This window comes from Choristoneura fumiferana, chromosome 7, assembly GCF_025370935.1.
Source record: "Choristoneura fumiferana chromosome 7, NRCan_CFum_1, whole genome shotgun sequence".
NCBI classification, from domain to species: Eukaryota; Metazoa; Arthropoda; class Insecta; order Lepidoptera; family Tortricidae; genus Choristoneura; species Choristoneura fumiferana.
The window spans coordinates 5,408,545-5,426,501 of record NC_133478.1 but is presented as its reverse complement, the minus strand read 5'-3'; the positions used below and the strand labels follow the sequence as shown (position 1 = coordinate 5,426,501).

General features: G+C 38.5%; 1 protein-coding gene across 1 annotated transcript in view; it reads left to right on the top strand.

Moving 5' to 3' along the window:
- The first annotated feature begins 927 nt into the window (after nt 1–927).
- LOC141429566 (uncharacterized protein CG43867) overlaps nt 928–17,957 on the top strand; it is a 360,339-nt gene continuing 343,309 nt past the window's right edge. Inside the window, exons 1-2 of the mRNA XM_074089932.1 lie at nt 928–1,100; nt 8,727–8,880. Coding sequence (XP_073946033.1) covers nt 949–1,100; nt 8,727–8,880 — 306 coding nt within the window. The 5' untranslated portion in view covers nt 928–948. The remainder of the gene's footprint in view (nt 1,101–8,726; nt 8,881–17,957) is intronic.

Genomic DNA, 17,957 nt, shown 5'->3' with positions numbered 1-17,957 from the left:
TCTATAAAACGTAACGATCCTTCGCAACGTCCGGTGGGAAGAACAAATCTATACATTAGAGTGAAACCCGACATCGAAAATAGTTTTATACGACGTTATAACGACGGTCATGATTTAAATACGTTTTTATTCACTTTGCTTTATTGGGGGAATGTATGGGAATAGATATTGTGTTAGTTGTGTGTGTGTGTGTGTGTTTATGTTTACTAATCTGGTGGCTTGTTAGGTACTAGGGACAAGGGACTCTCTTTTCTTGAATATTTTCAATATCTATAACATTTCTATCAAGAAAAGTGGATGTTCACAAGGTAAAATAAAAAATAACTCGCAAATTAATTATTTTAAATATAATTATCTAGGTGAGAGCCAAAAAAGTTTCGTGCTTTTCAAAAAAACAATGTCATTTTCTACATCTCTTTCAGACTGTTTTAAAGTTATTTGAATCCAAACCAAATAGTTTTAATTTATTATTTACTGCATTTTTTAATCACCGGGAATTACTTAACGAAATAGAAAAGAAGTTTACGTTAAACTGTTACAATTTTCCAACGCCAACGCCTAACGTTTGCTAGATCGCAGCCAACGTTGACGCGCCTAATAATTCTGTGTCGACATGTTCCGCCACACTCAAAGGCTAATTGCCTCACCTTAACTAATCCTTCGCTTCGCACACGTCAACTGACCCCTCTCTTTTTTTTCAGCGTTCTAAATGCGTCAGCGGCGCAAAGGCACATTAAACTGTGAAAAACATCAGACGATCCAAGATGGCCGCGGAGTTAGCGCGCCAAATCCCGCGTCACCAGCGCCATCTATCAACAGGGGGCGACATTCCACTTCCGCAGTTTGAATCATGCGGACCGTTCGAAATAGTCATTTGTGTGTTGTGATTTAACTGTGTGGTGCGGTGTCGTGATGTGATATTTTTTGGTGTTGTGTTGTGTTGTGAAGATGTCGGATGAGCGGGCGAGGAGGCTGTCGCAGCTGTTTGATCCGCTGGCGAGGTTTACTGACCACAGTGGGGCCGGTCATTCGGCCAGCACTCCGAACAGCCCGAGGCTGATGCCGCGGCGGTCGCGGGAGCCGCCGCCGCCGCCGCCAAGGTAACTAACGTTCTTAGGGTTAGTTCCCATCGAAACGCAACGCGACGGGACGCGGCACATCTCGTTGAAACCTACTCGTTTAACAAAGTCTCTCAATGATAATGTGCCGCCTCGCTTTAAATCGCGTTTCAATGTGAAATCACCCCTAATTTATAAAAAAAATAGCAAAATATAACTAGAAACTTAAGAAAGGTCCCTCTTACTTACATGACTTAGTAATAACGTGTCTGAGACTAATATTGACGTTCCCGTTTTGAAAAACCGGCCATGTGCTTGCGTGTCCAATGTAGTAGGGTAGGGTTGTGTACTAATAATATGCTGCAAAGACCTACTGAACTTTAAGTTTTCATCGACCATTACTCATTTACTTGTCAAACCTAACACGGATGTGATAGTTTACCTTAAGTTCATTATATAATTTATAAGTAACCTAATAGTTTAGCTTGTGGAGAGAGAAGGGATACTTGCCTCTAACAATAATTAGCACTTTAAAGCCAAATATTTTGCAAATGGATCCCGAAATCGAAAAATGGTGTAGTCTTTTTTTTTAGCGGAATAGTGTTTAAGACCTATCCAAGGTTACCTTTGGGCAGTCGGGTAAAAAAACATTTTTTTCCAATAAGTATATTTTTCTAATATTTTATGGTTAGTTCACATGTAAAATGACTACTTTCTAGAACAAATAGGTAAGTCGCGGACGGACAGACGGACTATCGACACTAAGGATAGGAACCCTTAAATTTCCTTGAACCCTAAAAATGACATAAGTTCTATTACATTAATACAAAATGGGGTTTTTCACAAAGGCGTATCGCTAGATGGCGTAAGTATCGTGAGGTCGTTTGACGTGTGCTTGCCATTGGCTCGTTTAGTTTTTTAACCAATCACGAGCAAACGTCAAACGTCAAACGGACTTCACGATACTAACGCCATCTAGCGATATTTCGCCTCTGTGAAAACCCTCATTGCATTAATATGCAAGCAGGACCTTTCTTTAGTAGGTAGTTGTTCACATATATACAGAATTATGTTTCGTAAGGCAACAGCGAATGTCAAATAAAGACAAACGTGGTGTTAAGATTAAAGAATAATAATCGCTTGAGAATAATTGAACTTGTTTATTTAATGCCAAACAGTTAAGACAAAAGGTGTTTTTAAGGGGACTTCGAAAAAAAAAATTTAAATTAAATTTAGCCGGAGGTTAAATTACGGCATAAAATCACAGATTTCAAATATCTATCTATCTACTTGCGTTCGGGATAAAACTCAAAACTACGCGTTGTCGCAGAGATAAGACCAAGCTAGATTGACTGTTCGCCCCCGAACACCCCCACATTTTATACAGACGGGCAGATTGGAAAACAATACATGTAAATTATAAAAAAATGGTCAAATTTAAAAGCAGTAAGGAGAATGGGCAAATTCGCTTGGAACTTGTCTATGAGCAGCCAATGATAATTTTAATATAACGCGGCGTTACTTAGTATAGTCCTGCTCCTACTATTAAGCCCGAATAAATATCCGTTCTAAAATTATTCACTACAAGTAATTACATTATCTAAGATGACGTCACGTCATAACGTCTTGACCGCGATGTACATTGCAGTCACCAGCAATACCAGCATCAATATCTGCCACAGCGGAGCGTGCAAAAATAACGTCCTTCCGGCCCTAGAAATAGAGTCGCATCATATATTTATGCACGCTTGTTGTGTCAGATATTGGTGCTGGTGACTGTACTTTGAACGGCTAAATAGTAGCTGTCAAAATTGTTTAGCTACAACTGTAGCATAGTTACTTACCTGGTGTCATTTCTTGCTGAATACCTAGGTCACTTGACTAAAGGCGCCATTTGTTATAAATAAGTTCTTAAGACGCTCGAAACAATAAGAATGCTGATTTAACTGAACGCATTTTGTTTTACTTAAGTTTCGAACTATTCATTTACTCGTATTCACGACATCTTTAAAACAAAATAATAACGACACGCTTTGAAATACAATGCAGTTTAAAAGACTAAATCGCGTAGCAGTGTGGAACCTGTTATCTGCCAAAGAAATTATCCTAAAAGGAATTAAGATAAAGTGCCACACGCAATTCACAACGCAAGACGAAGTGCTGGCAGGCCTCCTACTAGATGGACTGACGAAGCCGTGAGAGTTGTGGGCAACCGGTGCATGCAAGTGCTGAGTTTTTGTTCATCGTGGCATTCTAAGGGGTAGGTAGGCCTTTGTTCGGCAGTGGACGTCTTCCGGCTGATGATGATGATATTTTCAAATTTTTGCATACATTTGCTGCCTTTTCCATTTATGCCATTGAGTATTGATTTAAAACAAGTTTAGCTCATGAAAACAAGTCTATTAATCTAATCTCTCTGAATGTGTAGGTGCACTAAAAAACATTAATTAAGTAAAGACGATTGAGAAACACTATTGATCCCCTAGTTAACTACACACATTTTCGTATCATTAACCTTACAAGACTGATTGATGCATTTAGAGATGTCAATTAATTTTAATAGACACTAAACTTAGATGTAACAATAAGTAATAAAAATAATTAAATAAAGGTTTTTAAGATAAGCTGCTTTTGTACCTATTCAAAGTGACATTTTTATTTTGACGTAAAACTATGACGTAATATTACATAAAAATCTATAAGAGCTACCTTCGTGCCAAACTTCAGGTTTCTAGATAGGACAACTGAAAATACCCTGTAGGTTTTTTAGTGACGGCAATTTGTATGGAAACACTTTTTTCACCGAGTGTGTATCTTTCGATTGCGTTAACTTAGAAGTTTGATTTTTTACTGTTTAAGGGGGTAGCAAACTTGAGTATTTGTTATTAATATTGACCGAGCGAGCGCGAAGCACTAGCGAAAGTTCTCCATTTTAGCATTGATAAATTGCTTACGAATGTACGGCTGTCTACCTGTGCTCTATTTCACGAAGCTACATGTTACAATTTACAAGTGGTAGTCTTTGTTTAACAATATGCGTTGAAAAGAGATTACCGCTTGTAAATTGTAACTTGTAGCTTGGTGAAATGGGCCACTGTTCTCTTCTACAAGTTGCATTTCTTAGCCTACTCTCGTGAAATTTTGTAAGCAGGTTCGATGATTATATTATGGTTTTTTTGTCGATAATGTTTTTGGAAAATGTACGATTCTGTTTATACATCAGCGGTTTTTACCGGATTGCTGTACATTGATAGTCTTTTTACGGACCGTGTCACCTTATAGCATTGCCTTATAGGTTAGGTACTGCTCCAGGGGGTATCCTAGAGGGCGCGTACCGGTGGTGATAGGTGGAAGTATAAGCATTGCTTCGGGGAGAAATCCTTTGAATAACTAATGTTTGCCATCCTATAAATACCTAAAGTTTAGGTCCTAAAGGGTGGTGGTAAACGCAGCGGGAAACCACGGAGAGAGCCCATATTTTCGGCGTGCGAGCGGGCGAAGAAGGATTAGCTCCCCTTTCGTCTGTGATCAATTTAAAATACAGGTATAGACCAGTATTTTGTAATCGGAGCTTGCGTCAGCAATTAATGCTTTTTCCAGTCCCGCAAATCCCGCGGGATCCCGTGCCCATAATCCCACAGCACGCGGGACTGAAAAATGACGCGGCATCTCGGTAATGCGAGATTGGAAGCTCTACTTAGGTGCATGTACTACTCCTGTCGTGGATAGGATAGTGTTGTTTGGATTATAACGAACAGAATTCAATCACTTCTTCTTTCACATACTTCTTCCCGGATTTCTACTTCCTTGGATATTTCTTATCTTTTGTTCCATCATTTCGTGTGATTTTACACCATGTGGCCATATCTGTGTAGGTTTGTACGGCTTCAAAGTTGTATATGTTACAATTCGGCCGATGCACCGCAACCGCCACGTTCATTGCCCTGCATAGAGCATTTCGTCTGACTCATGCCGCTGTAACCGCTTTGGTTCTACTTATGATAATTAAACAATTAAACTAACGCCGCTCATTATTCTCGTACATTGCATTTGCAGTTACATTCTCATTTTAAGTCTAGAAGTCCTATTTTGAAAGCCACACAGTTCTTCAGCTGAAATTGTGCTGTGCTCTGGTATGCAATATTAAGTATTATGACTATTTTATAGATTACTGCGAACATCTCATTATCTTTATCTCCGGCTTAAGCCTCTCAGCAGGAGAAAGCTTTGGCTGTAGTTGCAAGCGGGCCCATTGGGGCTTGGGAGCTTCACGCGACCATTGGATTGTTTCGCAACTGCATGCGGGTTTCCGCACCGCAAAGTTTCTAGTAATTTCAAACGTAATTTCGCACATAAAATCGATTCTCTGCTTGAAAAGTCATGTCAAATCACTAGTCCACTGCGGCATATATTTACATGTAAGTTATTATTTTGTACGAATGAAACTACCTGTAAAATTACTTGAATAAGCCCCAATCGCACCATCCGCGTGATTTATATTCTGCATTAGTTATGGTGTGTTGACCATGGAAAATTAATCAGGGCTCATTTGCTCCTGTAATCCAATAAAAGCCAAGCTGCTTTAAAGCCCATTCAAGTAATAATAGTAGAAAATATTGTACATTTAAATTAATGAACTACATCGAATATTTACGACCAACACTGCCGCGGTCGGTGCATCCATTTTTAAACAGAGATTATGGTTCGATGTTTTACGATTTTGCAGCTTTTAGTACGGTCGCAGATGCGTTGAGATTTATTCATTTGATCTACATGATTTAGTAGATCACCAGATTTATTAGCGTTGAGATTTGTCTAGTTTTATGACGTAGTTCGGTCAGTAAATTTCGCATTCGTGTTACGGTTACCGCAAAGTATGTATCTTTAATATTGCTCTCGTAAACGTCGTAAGATCGTAACGTCACCACGTTTTTATTTCAAGTTGTGGTTACTATTACTACTACTACTGACCAAATGGACTTCCTTTTGTGATAAAAAAGAGTGGGTCTCGCGTCACGTAACACCTTCATTTTTGTTTTGTGTTTTTACTTTGATAGACAATGGTATCTACTCAAAGGTTTTTTTTTACTTTAGCAAAACATCATTATTCACAATTTCATTTCAAATCAAAGGGCTTCGCAGGTGATGAGCAGAGGTGTTCTTCCTTCACCGTAAAGTTTGTCGAAAATATCACAAGTAATTTCACATGTGTATTCTGTAAATCTTAAAGTGCGAGCCCGGGGTTTTGAATACATTATCTTCTGCTGCAGAAGCCCCATCAAACCATTAGATGACCACGGCTTTTTCGCAGTACAGTCTTACAAAATATGGTTACTTGATTATGTCCAGTCGAAGCCATATCTGTACAGCCATAGCCATAGCGTCAAATAAATGCATACATGCTTATGGTTAGGGGAATAAAGGTGTATATTATTTATTATATACTTTAACATCTTGATAACGCTCATACGAGTATATTTATGACCTTTACTCTCTATATAACTTGATATTTACTAGTTAGTTAGTAGTCTAGTAATAAGCCGAGTTTAGACTTGCAAGAAAAATAGTGCAAGTTGCATTTCGTTGCGGCGCTTGATTCACCACTACAAACTCGTTGGCAATGTAATGCAACTTGCACGATTTTTCTTGCAAGTCTAAACTCGCCTATAGTATTACAACATACACGCCTCGGTTTGCACCTACTTGACTCCCAGCCCAGGCAAATCTACAGTTTCATCAACCCTCTACCTACATATGTCAGCAGAATTTGCGTACATTAATTCGTTTCCATTCTGCGTTGTTCGAACGATGCAAATCCCCTTTATATTTGAATTGTTAATACGCAGTTTTGTTGCAGATTCTGTTACGTATGATTGCGATACCGCCTGATTTTCACAAATCAGTTTTGTATTAAATTGTTTGAAATCACGTTGTTTATACCACTGTTAGCTGAAGCACGTTTGCTTTTAATAATTGTGTGAAATGTGTAACTAAAATTAGTTTTTGGCTGCTATTGTCAACTTTGAAGTGTTGTAAATCATCGACATCCGTTACGGTGGTCTAAATGCGGAGTGTGGACGTTTGTATAAATAGGATTTTAGACTACGCGTTATTTTATGATTCGTAAATATTCTAGATATATTTAAGGATAATTTTATAAATAAACAAGCTGTGGTAGTCGAGCAGAGGGTCGTGGTCGTGGTGGTTGGCTTAGTCTTAGGCATAAAATTGCAGGTTATTACTAATGTAATATTATGATGATATGGATCTTTCCGAAATAAATATAATAAATAAACATCATGGGACACTTGACATCAATTGACCTAGTCCCAAACTAAGCAAAGCTTGTACTGGATATTAGGCAACGAATAAACATGTTAAACTATTTTAACATACTAATACATGTTAAACATCCAAGACCCATGCAAGAACAAACTTTCGTATTATTCATACAAATATCTGCCCCGGCCGGGAATCGAACCCGGGACCTCAAGCTTCGTAGAAATGTTATTCATCATCAGTCCCAAAGACGTCTACTGAACTAAGACCCTTGAAACTTTATGATATAAGGAACGACAACTTGCCACTTGCATTCACAGTCGGTCAAGTTAGTGGGAGGCCTGCCAACTGCCAACGCTTCGTCTTCCGGTTTGTGGTCGTCACTCTAGGACTTTTCTCCCCCAACGGTTATTTTTTTTTCGGACGACACGACATGATCATTATTTTTATTAATATCTTTTTAAGTAGCCTGTATAGTGTCCCACTGCTGGGCAAAAGCCTCCCCTCTTGACCTCCACAACTCTCGTTCTGACGCAATGTCAGGCCAGTCCTTTGCGTACGTGTCCAGATCGTCCCGCCATCTCCTTCTCGGTCTGCCTCGATGTCGCTGGCCGTTCTCCGGCACCCACCAAGTAACTGTGCGAGCCCACCTTTGTGGGTGCATGCGACAGACGTGTCCAGCCCAGTCCCATTTTAGCTTAGCAGTCTTTTTCCCAACGTCGGTTATTCTCAGATTCTTTGATTTTCATTATTAATATCTCAGTTTGACGAAATACCTACCCTCTATAAAGGTTTTCATCGGAATGCTTGACGCGGTTACACATTACTCATTGATCAATATATGTAGCATTGAAGCATTTGTCATCCACAAACTTCGGTCAAACCTGTTGGATTTTTTTGGAACGCTTCGTTATGGAACTCTTTAAGATGCTAATTAACTTGAGCGTTCACTTGGAATGAGCATTATAGCGAATGTTACATCAAGTAGATTTAATAGCTCATAAAAAGAACAGGGGCGTTTTAGCAAGCACTCTAGCGAGCGAAATTACGGTATATCTGCTTCAAACTTTTTGCCGTGCATCCGTCAGACATAATCGCGAATAATAAAATTTTTGACAGGCATTTTCTAAGCATTGCCTAGAATGATGCAAATGTTCGTAGCAATGCTTGGCTCCATAAATTTAAAAACAACAAATACTCGATTTTCGAACTTAATCAGCTCACCACCTTCAAAAATCAGAAATGTATTGTATTGTATAACTCGTCATTGAATACTATCTTCATATTATTATTCTTATTCTGTCTTTATTGTACATTGTATTTCAAACGTTAGTCACTTCTCACTTGTCATTGTTTAACTGCAAGCATCTCATTACGATGTCATTGCAGGCCTCTAGCCCACGGGTCGCGTCTGGATCCCCTGGAGTACGAGCTAGCCGAGCTGGGTTCCGTCAACTGGCAGGAGCGGTGTCTGGAGCTGCAGCTAGAACTACACCGGAGTCGCCACCAGGCCACAAGGGTGCGGGATATGCTGCGAGATAAGGTAGGTACTGCTACTCAGGGCGCTATAGGGGAGATGGGAATCGCATGGGAATCGCGTAAATGATCCCGGCGCGCGATGCCTATTGAAAAATAGTTGGTATTGAGCGGCGCGTGCGACGAATTTTTGCACTTAGGATCTACGCTAGCGCTGGAGAGGGCGCACGCCTGCAGGTGCGGGTACAGGTAAAAAAAACGGCCAAGAGCGTGTCGGACACGCCCAGGATAGGGTTCCGTAGCCATTACGAAAAAATCAACTAACATTTTTCTAAGGATTTCGTATTGGTTACGGAATCTTCCAAGTTTATGCCTTAGGCTGCTATTTAAGAGTAAAACTACTAATAATTCTCAAGCAATCTTGGCAGCTATATTTTTCCTTGTAAATTTGATATATCGTCCCCTTACGACCAAAATCGCTTAAAGTCACTTTTGGGCAAAACTGAGTTAAGTATATCGTTAGAATGTACTTTCCAAGATCTACATGCTGTTGAAACCCGTTTTACTGTACGATACTCCAATACCGAGTTACGTTTTTCTTAAGCTCACTTAAAGCCGATTTTAAAGAAAATCAACAGCCAAAAACAACTACGCGTCGGTTAAACAGCATTTTTTTTTATTTTACAACAGCAAAAATATTTTAATGTCAAACAAGCGATTTTGGAATGTTAAGATTTCAATAAAAATGCAATTTGAGTACTGCCTAAAAGTGCTAAAATAATGTTAGTAGGTTTCGCCTGTTGAGCATTACTTTATATTTCAATTATTGCAACAGCGAAAACAAACTAAATATAATATAGGCGATATTGCTTGTAACAATGTTTGCTTCGACCATAAGAAGCGCTACAGCCAAAATCGCTTAAGTATCGCTTAGACGTTTCGCGCTGTATTGTAAAGTAGTGTGCACTTTGTGTAGGCTAGCTTAGTCGGTTCGTACACGCTTGAAAGCACGATTCATAATAAGTAATTTTTAAAAACTTATTTAGGTAATTATAGATATGTTCACTAACGAAAGTCTGCCCCTCCACATTCTATAATTGTAATTGTACCTTAACGTATCCGTACGACAAGTCTATGTGTGCGTAGCTCGAACTTGTCCTCGTGGCTTCAGTCGCAAGCGTACCGTCAGTCACGCACACTAAGACTAAGACAATGTGTAAGTACTTAAGAGGTTTTCTCGTGTACATTAATAATTAGCTGTGGAGGGGCGCGCCTTCGTGAGTGAACAGATCTATGTATAACAGCGATTCACTTGCCGTAATTTAACAGTGTTTTTCTTTCAGGTGACGATAAGGAGCATGGATATTCAGGTTTCGATGAACTAAATAAGCCGCGTATCCACTAGAGGCAGCCTCGGGCCGAGCGGCTGCCTCGCTCCGAGGCCGCGCAAGTGGAGACGCTGCCAAAGGCACGGCTCAGACTGAGGCTCCTTTGAGCACGGTCAAAAACCGACAAAATATGGCTCGGCTCACGGTGCTCGGCCTGAGGCTGCTCTAATGGATACGCGGCTATAGAAAAACATATAACCAGATCCAACAGACCGTCAAAATGAACCGTGATTGTCATTTAGATAACCTACTTATTTACTACTTCGTATCGTAGGTACGTCGTATCAATGAAAAGCTTATCACGGCATAAAACATTTACGTAGTCACACATTTTCATTGTTCTTGGCTTAGGTAATATTAATTATCCATGGCTGGTTTGAGTAGCCACAGCTAAGACAAGCAGTGATGAAGAAGAAGACTGATGATTATTACCATTAAGGTTATTTTTCATCACTGCTTGTCTCAGCTGTGACTACGTCCGGCACACGCTCAATAACGTCTTCATCACAGGCCAGTGCAACCAGCCATGGTGAATCTCCGGTATAACATTTTTTTTTGTAAAAAGTCATTAAATCTTTATTGTTTTAGCTGCGCTTATTGGCAGTGGATTAGTGTATAGCTTTTTAATGCAGGTAGTTTAAATTCCTCTACTGAAAGAGGTTCAACAGAGTTTGGATTCGATTTTCTGTTGCCTTGTCTTGTTCGACGGTTGGTTTGCAAAGTTACAGGCCTGGTATCAAAACTCAAAAAGTCAGACGACATGTCGTAATTGATAAAAATATTACCTATACAAATATTAAGCCAAGAACAATGAAAATGTGTGACAACGTAAATGTTTTATGCCGTGATAAGCTATTCAATGATACGACGTACCTACGATACGAAGTAGTAAATAGTAGGTATCTAAATGACACTCGCGGTTCAGTTCGACGGTCTGCTGGATCTGGTTATACCTATGTTTTTCTATTTAGTTCATCGAAACCTGAAGATCCATGCTCGTTATCGTTTTGATGAAGAAGAAGACTGATGGTTATTACCATTACGGTTCTTTTTTCATGACTGTTTCAGTGGTTACTTTGAGCCTTGAGACGCTAAGTGCCTTTTTATTAAAATGTTTGAATAAAATATGTTTTTTGTTGTATGCATGTAATCAAAAGTTCCATAATTAAATGTATTAAGCAGCACATATGATATTAAAGGAATAACGTAATATATCTCACATATACTAGAAATATACTACTATATTTAAGACTTTAGCTCGCTAGTTTTCATTTATTTATATTTTTGGGCTATTTGGTACCTATTTGTTGAAATAGATTGATGGAACTCTTTCGAAAAATACAAGTTATATGTCTTTGAATGATAAAAACAAAACAGAATAATGCTACATTGCATATAAGATAGAAAAACAGAAAAAAAGCCTAGAGTCAAAACATCTTAGAAATATTTTGCACTTTTAAGCGCGCTTAAGAGGTAAATTCCGATTTGTTTACAGCCAATACCTCTTATTTGCGCTGAGACTTAACTAAAAACTTAAATTGTATAAAACATGTAAGCATTTTAACACTGTATTCGGCGAAAAATGCTTCAATTATGGACTTAAAATGATAGTTTATCCAATATATCTGCGTAAACTTGCTAGTTTAGAAGATAAAAAAAAACGTGTCTACAAGCAAAATCGCTTATCTGCAGTACCTTTTGAAGAAAAGCCCTATTTTAACCTACTCGGCGCGAGTATAGAGTAAATAACATAGCCCTATCCTATTAAGGGATAAATTATCTAAATAGAAACACAGAGACGTTTTTAGTATAACTAGCTTTTATAGGTTTTTAGAGCATGCAAACCTTTAAATGCGTTTTTCTCGAAACTACATTTCATGCAGATAAGCGATTCTGGTTGTAAGGGGACGATATTTACTACCATTTTGAATTTTTTCAAATTTTGCCACCCAAGAGTTTAGATTTTAGAGGGGGGGAGGGCCGCTCGATTGTAATGAAAGTTTGAACTTTAAAGTTAAATATTTCACAAACAGATCACTGAATAGAAAAATTGTCTGTGCAACCCCCGAAATGATTTTAAAATACCTATCCAACGATACCCCACACTATAGTTAGTCGAGAAAAAAAACAACCCCACTATGTCTATGGGAGGTACCCTAAAAAAATTGTATCACTTTGTCCGCGTGACTGGTATGTATATTCATGCCCAATTACAGCTTTCTAGAACTAACGGTCTCTGAGCTTACCCGCGGACAGACAGACAGACGGACAGACATGGCGAAACTACAAGGTTTCCTAGTTGACTACGGAACCCTAATCAGGCGCACGCCAGACGCGCAGTTAGCGCTGCTCATTCTATTTTCAAAGACGTCCACCCGCTCCGTGCTAACCGCGTCAGCAATTGTAGGCCCTAACGGCATCGGCAGCTGTCATAAAAATAATTGGTATTTTTAAGTGAAATTATGAGAAATGAAATTATAGACCATTATTAATATCATTTTACAATTGGCTTGAGAGAAAAAAACATTTAAAAAATCAAAACACCCGACTGCCTTAAAAACGAAAAGGAAGAAAATAAGTCTAGTGGTCTAGAACTCTGTCACGACGCTCATTTAAGGTTCAACAGTCGGGACCCATTACCAAGATTTTTTTAGCTGGTTACGATTTGAATGCGAGGACCAAAGAAATTGCCATACATACCCACATACATACATACATACTTACATACATACATACATACGCTCGAAAAACATAACCCTCCTTCGGGCAGTCGGGTAAAACAGAATATTTATTTATGATTTTGACGTGTCTTTTAATTGAAAAACACTTTTGATAAATTAAATACAGATACTGATACAAAAGAACAAAATTGATGACGTGGGAAAATGGGTAGGACTTATCTAACGAAGTTTAATACACTTCAATCACGTAATACGATAATACGAGTAAGAGAAAGAGATGTAAGTACTGTGTCAGTTAGTGGTGAAATATGCCTTTAATATTATTGATTATTCATGTATTTTCATTTTTGTATTTCTTTTTTGTTTTATTTGTGTTTACTGCTTATTGTTTTTTTTTATTTTTTTTCTTGTATTTATGTCTTTGTGAATGTGAACGTCTGCTTTCGTTCTTTCTTTTTATAGGAAACTGAGTGATTCGAAAGATCTAATTTTTGCTCTTTATATCCAAAGGCCAGGCGTTGATGAGTCAGTCAGTGTTTTTTGACATGTTGCTGTTACCTTGTACCCTGGAGTCGAACGATAAGCATGTCAACAACTCTTTGTGCTACACAATGGAGCGACAAAAATAGTGGAAGACAGTTAATTTGGAATACATCCCTAATGGCTTATTTTTTTTTTTTTTTTTTTATTTGACTGGATGGCAAACGAGCAAATGGGTCTCCTGATGGTAAAAGATCACCACCGCCCATAAACATCTGCAACACCAGGGGTATTGCAGACGCGTTGCCAACCTAGAGGCCTAAGATGGGATACCTCACGTGCCAGTAATTTCACCGGCTGTCTTACTCTCCACGCCGAAACACAACAGTGCAAGCACTGCTGCTTCACGGCAGGATTTTGGAAGGAGATCTTATCGTATAAACTACAGCAGGGCTACTACTACGAAACTCGAAACTCGAAGTTCGTATCGTACCGTCCCTCTCGCTCTCGTATTAAAAATTATAAGTGTCAGAGGGACCGCACGACACGAACTTCGAGTTTGGTAGTAGCCCTGCTGGTAAAAAGGATTGTGCAAACGCATTGAAAATGTAAAATACTTAGCTTAATGTAATCAGCAAAACAATAACAGAAGAGAAAAAATGCCCCCTTTTATGATATACTCGTGGTAATTATCCAAAGCACAATACAATCATTATCTTTTATGACACACAGAAATAACTTTCACTACAAATTCTTAGACGGTTTCGTCACCTAAGACTACGTACGTGACTTTTGTTTATCAGAAGATGCCGTTTTTATTTTAATTAAGTAGCTACGGCTGCTGGCTTTGAATGGCAGCTATCTCTTTCAGACAATATCCCGTAATTTGTACTCTTCTAAGAAGCCGCTCACTCTACCTTAATTGGTCAAATCGCTTTATTGGAGTCGGCATGGTTACCTGGATCCCTATTTGAAGGTATCTAAGTGATATCATTGCAGTATGGCAGTGCTCTGCTGAAAGGGAAGTCTAATAGGATGAGTTGTCTCTAATTGGTAGAAAATTCGATGACTTTTACAAAAATTAAGACACGCATTTAATCCCTGGGCATTCCATGCGTTTTTTTAAGAAGTCTATCTATCTTTTACCTCTGAGAGGAGGCCCGTACCAAAGAGTGTCACGTACATATAGTTAATTGATTCAGACGTTACGCTTTAAGTTAGAGTACCATATCATTCAAAGAAACGGAAACATTTATTTGTGATATTTGTAAGTGTAACAAATAAAAATACAGAAACAAACAGGTTATCACAAATTGGTATCAACTCGGCATGATGCCGGCTGTGTAGTCGACACTGGTCTTTCGATGGAACCATACTCTATTAATGAACTAATTATACCTTGCTACTCCACCACAAACAACGACTTTTATATATAAGTCGAAGATGGCAATATCACTTAGACAGTTTTGAATAGGGACTCTGGCCAAAGACAGATGAAGGTGCTCCTGATTAATTTGTACCTTAGTAACGTTTAAATACACTCGTTATTAGAATAAGAATAATTAATCATGTTGTCTTGAACAGCTGCATCGTATTTACGACATTCGTCAGGTAGAAAATAAATGGTCACCGTTACGGCAAGTACCTACAGTGCATATTAATTTATTAGGTTAATTCGTATTGTCAATTATAGCAATTGATTAGGCAGCTCTACTTGATGTTTTGTGGCTAGACTGCGGGCTAATTGAATTGGTCGACATTAAGATATAATTAAAGTTGAATGTTTTTGTTCTTTATTAGTGTGGCTTCGATCGCGTGAACGAGTGTAACAAATAGAAAGCAGATTTTTGTATTTTACTAGCAGAGAGTTTGTTCGAGTATATCTAGTTTGTTCAACGTTCAACTATTAGACGACCGGATGGCCAAGTGGTTAGAGATCCTGACTACGAAGCTTGAGGTCCCGGGTTCGATTCCCAGCCGGGGCAGATATTTGTATGAATAATACGAATGTTTGATCTCGGGTCTTGGATATTTAATATGTATTTAAGTATGTTTTATCTAAGTATATAAGTAGGTTTATCCGTTGCCTAGTATCCATAGTACAAGCTTTGCTTAGTTTGGTACTAGGTAATTGGTGCCAAGTGTCCCATGATATTTATTTATTTATTAAATACTATTAACAGTTCAGTCAAACGTTTTGGTCAGAATGACGACAGAGTTACCGTGTATCCCTCTCGGACTGACGGATTGATGATCTGGACTAACTAATTAAAATTAAATATTTTCAAGCATATTCGTCAATCCGTTGTATACGAGAGAAAACCAGAACGATGGACTGTATACCGTTGTTCTAGCACCATACGCTACCATCAATGTTTATAAATAAATAAATATCATGGGACACTTGACACCTATTGACGTAGTCCAAAACTAAGCAAAGCTTGTACTATAGATACTAGGCAACGGATAAACATACTTATATAAATAAATACATACTTAAATAAATATTAAACATCCAAGACCCGCGAACAAACATTCGTATTACTCATACAAATATCTGCCCCGGCCGGGAATCGAACCCGGGACCTCAAGCTTCGTATTCGGGTTCTCTAACCACTTGGCCATCTGGACGTCAAAATGTTGGTTGTAACTGCTAACATGCTCGGCAGGGTTACCTAGAGACACGAATTTAAATTCCATCCAGCGCACCCAATGACTTTTTTGTAAAAAAAAACAAAATTATTCTTCGTCATACACAAGAACAACCAGACATTCCATTCGCATCGACCAGAATCCGGCCGCATCTGCTCTTTATTGCCGAAGAATTTAATTCCGAACGACATTATTCACGTCCCCGTAAGTTTTTGTTCGCGCAAAGAGTTTTTGATAGATGGTTGATCTGTTTTTCATTGCCTGGATTGTTTCTCGAGCTGCGGCTGCGTCACCCCTTTTTACGTCTTTGTCTTTGTTCTTTATTACGTTTAATTTGTATGTAGGGTAAACCTTGGCTTTTTGGTCTAGGGCATAAATATATATTATACGCTACCAAAACGTCAAAAATATCTATACTTACCCCTTTAGGCCACTAATCGATATTATACATATATTTGACGCTATGGCTATATAGATATTTATACCTTCGACTGTACCTACTACTGATAACAACATCAAATTGTGTGACTTCACTCTATTGGTTAAATGTCTCTGTACTAAAAATAATCGATTCAGAAGTGGCAACTCTTAATTAAGCAAAGGGAATTTCCCTTGAACGTCTTTCAAGACCATTTATAAAGTTTTAACGATTGTCAACAGCGGGCGACTACGGATTTGCATACAATTGTTGAAATTCCGAGTTGGGCCAATATTGTAAGAAATAATCGCAGTTACTGCTCTCTAACGTAATTTTGATTCATTGTTGGAATCAGTGAAATTTAACAAGTAGCTTAATATCGAGGCGAGTTCTTGAACAGTTATAACTTTGAATGATTTCTGAATAAAATTTATCCCATACCATAAAATCTTTATAGTTATTCAATAACAGATTCTGAGACTCGACAAAACAGATTGACAAAAACAGCGCAAGTTAAATAAAAGCTTGCAAAAAAAGTTCGAGTTAAGATGGTCGAGATCGAACATAAATCTTTACACGTTATACAATTTGTGCATATGCACGTGGCGCATAGAGTTAGATGGTAAAGACACCTGCATAGTCCGCCAAATGATTGTTCTTGGCGTAGGTATAAAACACCTACTAAATTATCTAATGCACGCACCTAACCTACCAAGAAATTGAACGGTTTGTGTGAGTCGCCTTTGTACATGTATCTCAACATTGAAAATTGCGTTTCGTTCTTTATTTTGGATTTACATTACTTCAGCCCTTTTGTTCGAAAATTTTGCCAGTGAAGTTAGTAATAGTAAGTATAATCATCAGCACCAATATCTGACAAAAAAGCGTACATAAATATCTGATACGACTGTATTTGTAGGGCCGGCAGGACGTGTCAGACCGCTGTGACAGATATAGTGCCTGTACAATAGTCAGTCTCACTAAACATAAGTATTTGCTTCGAATATGGCTCCACCGGTATGGTTGGTATTGAATCTTAAGCCGCATTCATTTATGTGTCGTGTTGTGTCGTGTCGAGAACGGTATCGGTTTCATACATTTTATTTGCGTTCACATTTATCTGATGCAGTGTGCTGTGACGGCTTGTGTTGTGTCGCATCAAAGGTAGAGAGAGAGAGAGAGAGAGCATCACAACACAACACGACAGATAAATCTAAAATCGGCTTTACGCCTGCCTCTGTCTTTGCGTACCCTGTACGGGTAATCTCGATAGAGCCATGCATCACCGTCGGCTCGTATAAATCAATCCACCCTAATAGTTGCTGACTAGTGCTTAATATTTTTATACAAATTACGTTAGAATCGCCAGCCCATTTCGGTAGAATCAGAATGTTCCAGAATATCGAAGAATTTGAAGGCGCTCTGTAGTAATGCTAAAACTGTTTCCGTTACCTATCTCCTGTGCCAGTTTTCTATTTTGACTTATTTATGGGGCTTTATACAATACAACATATTATAAAATACT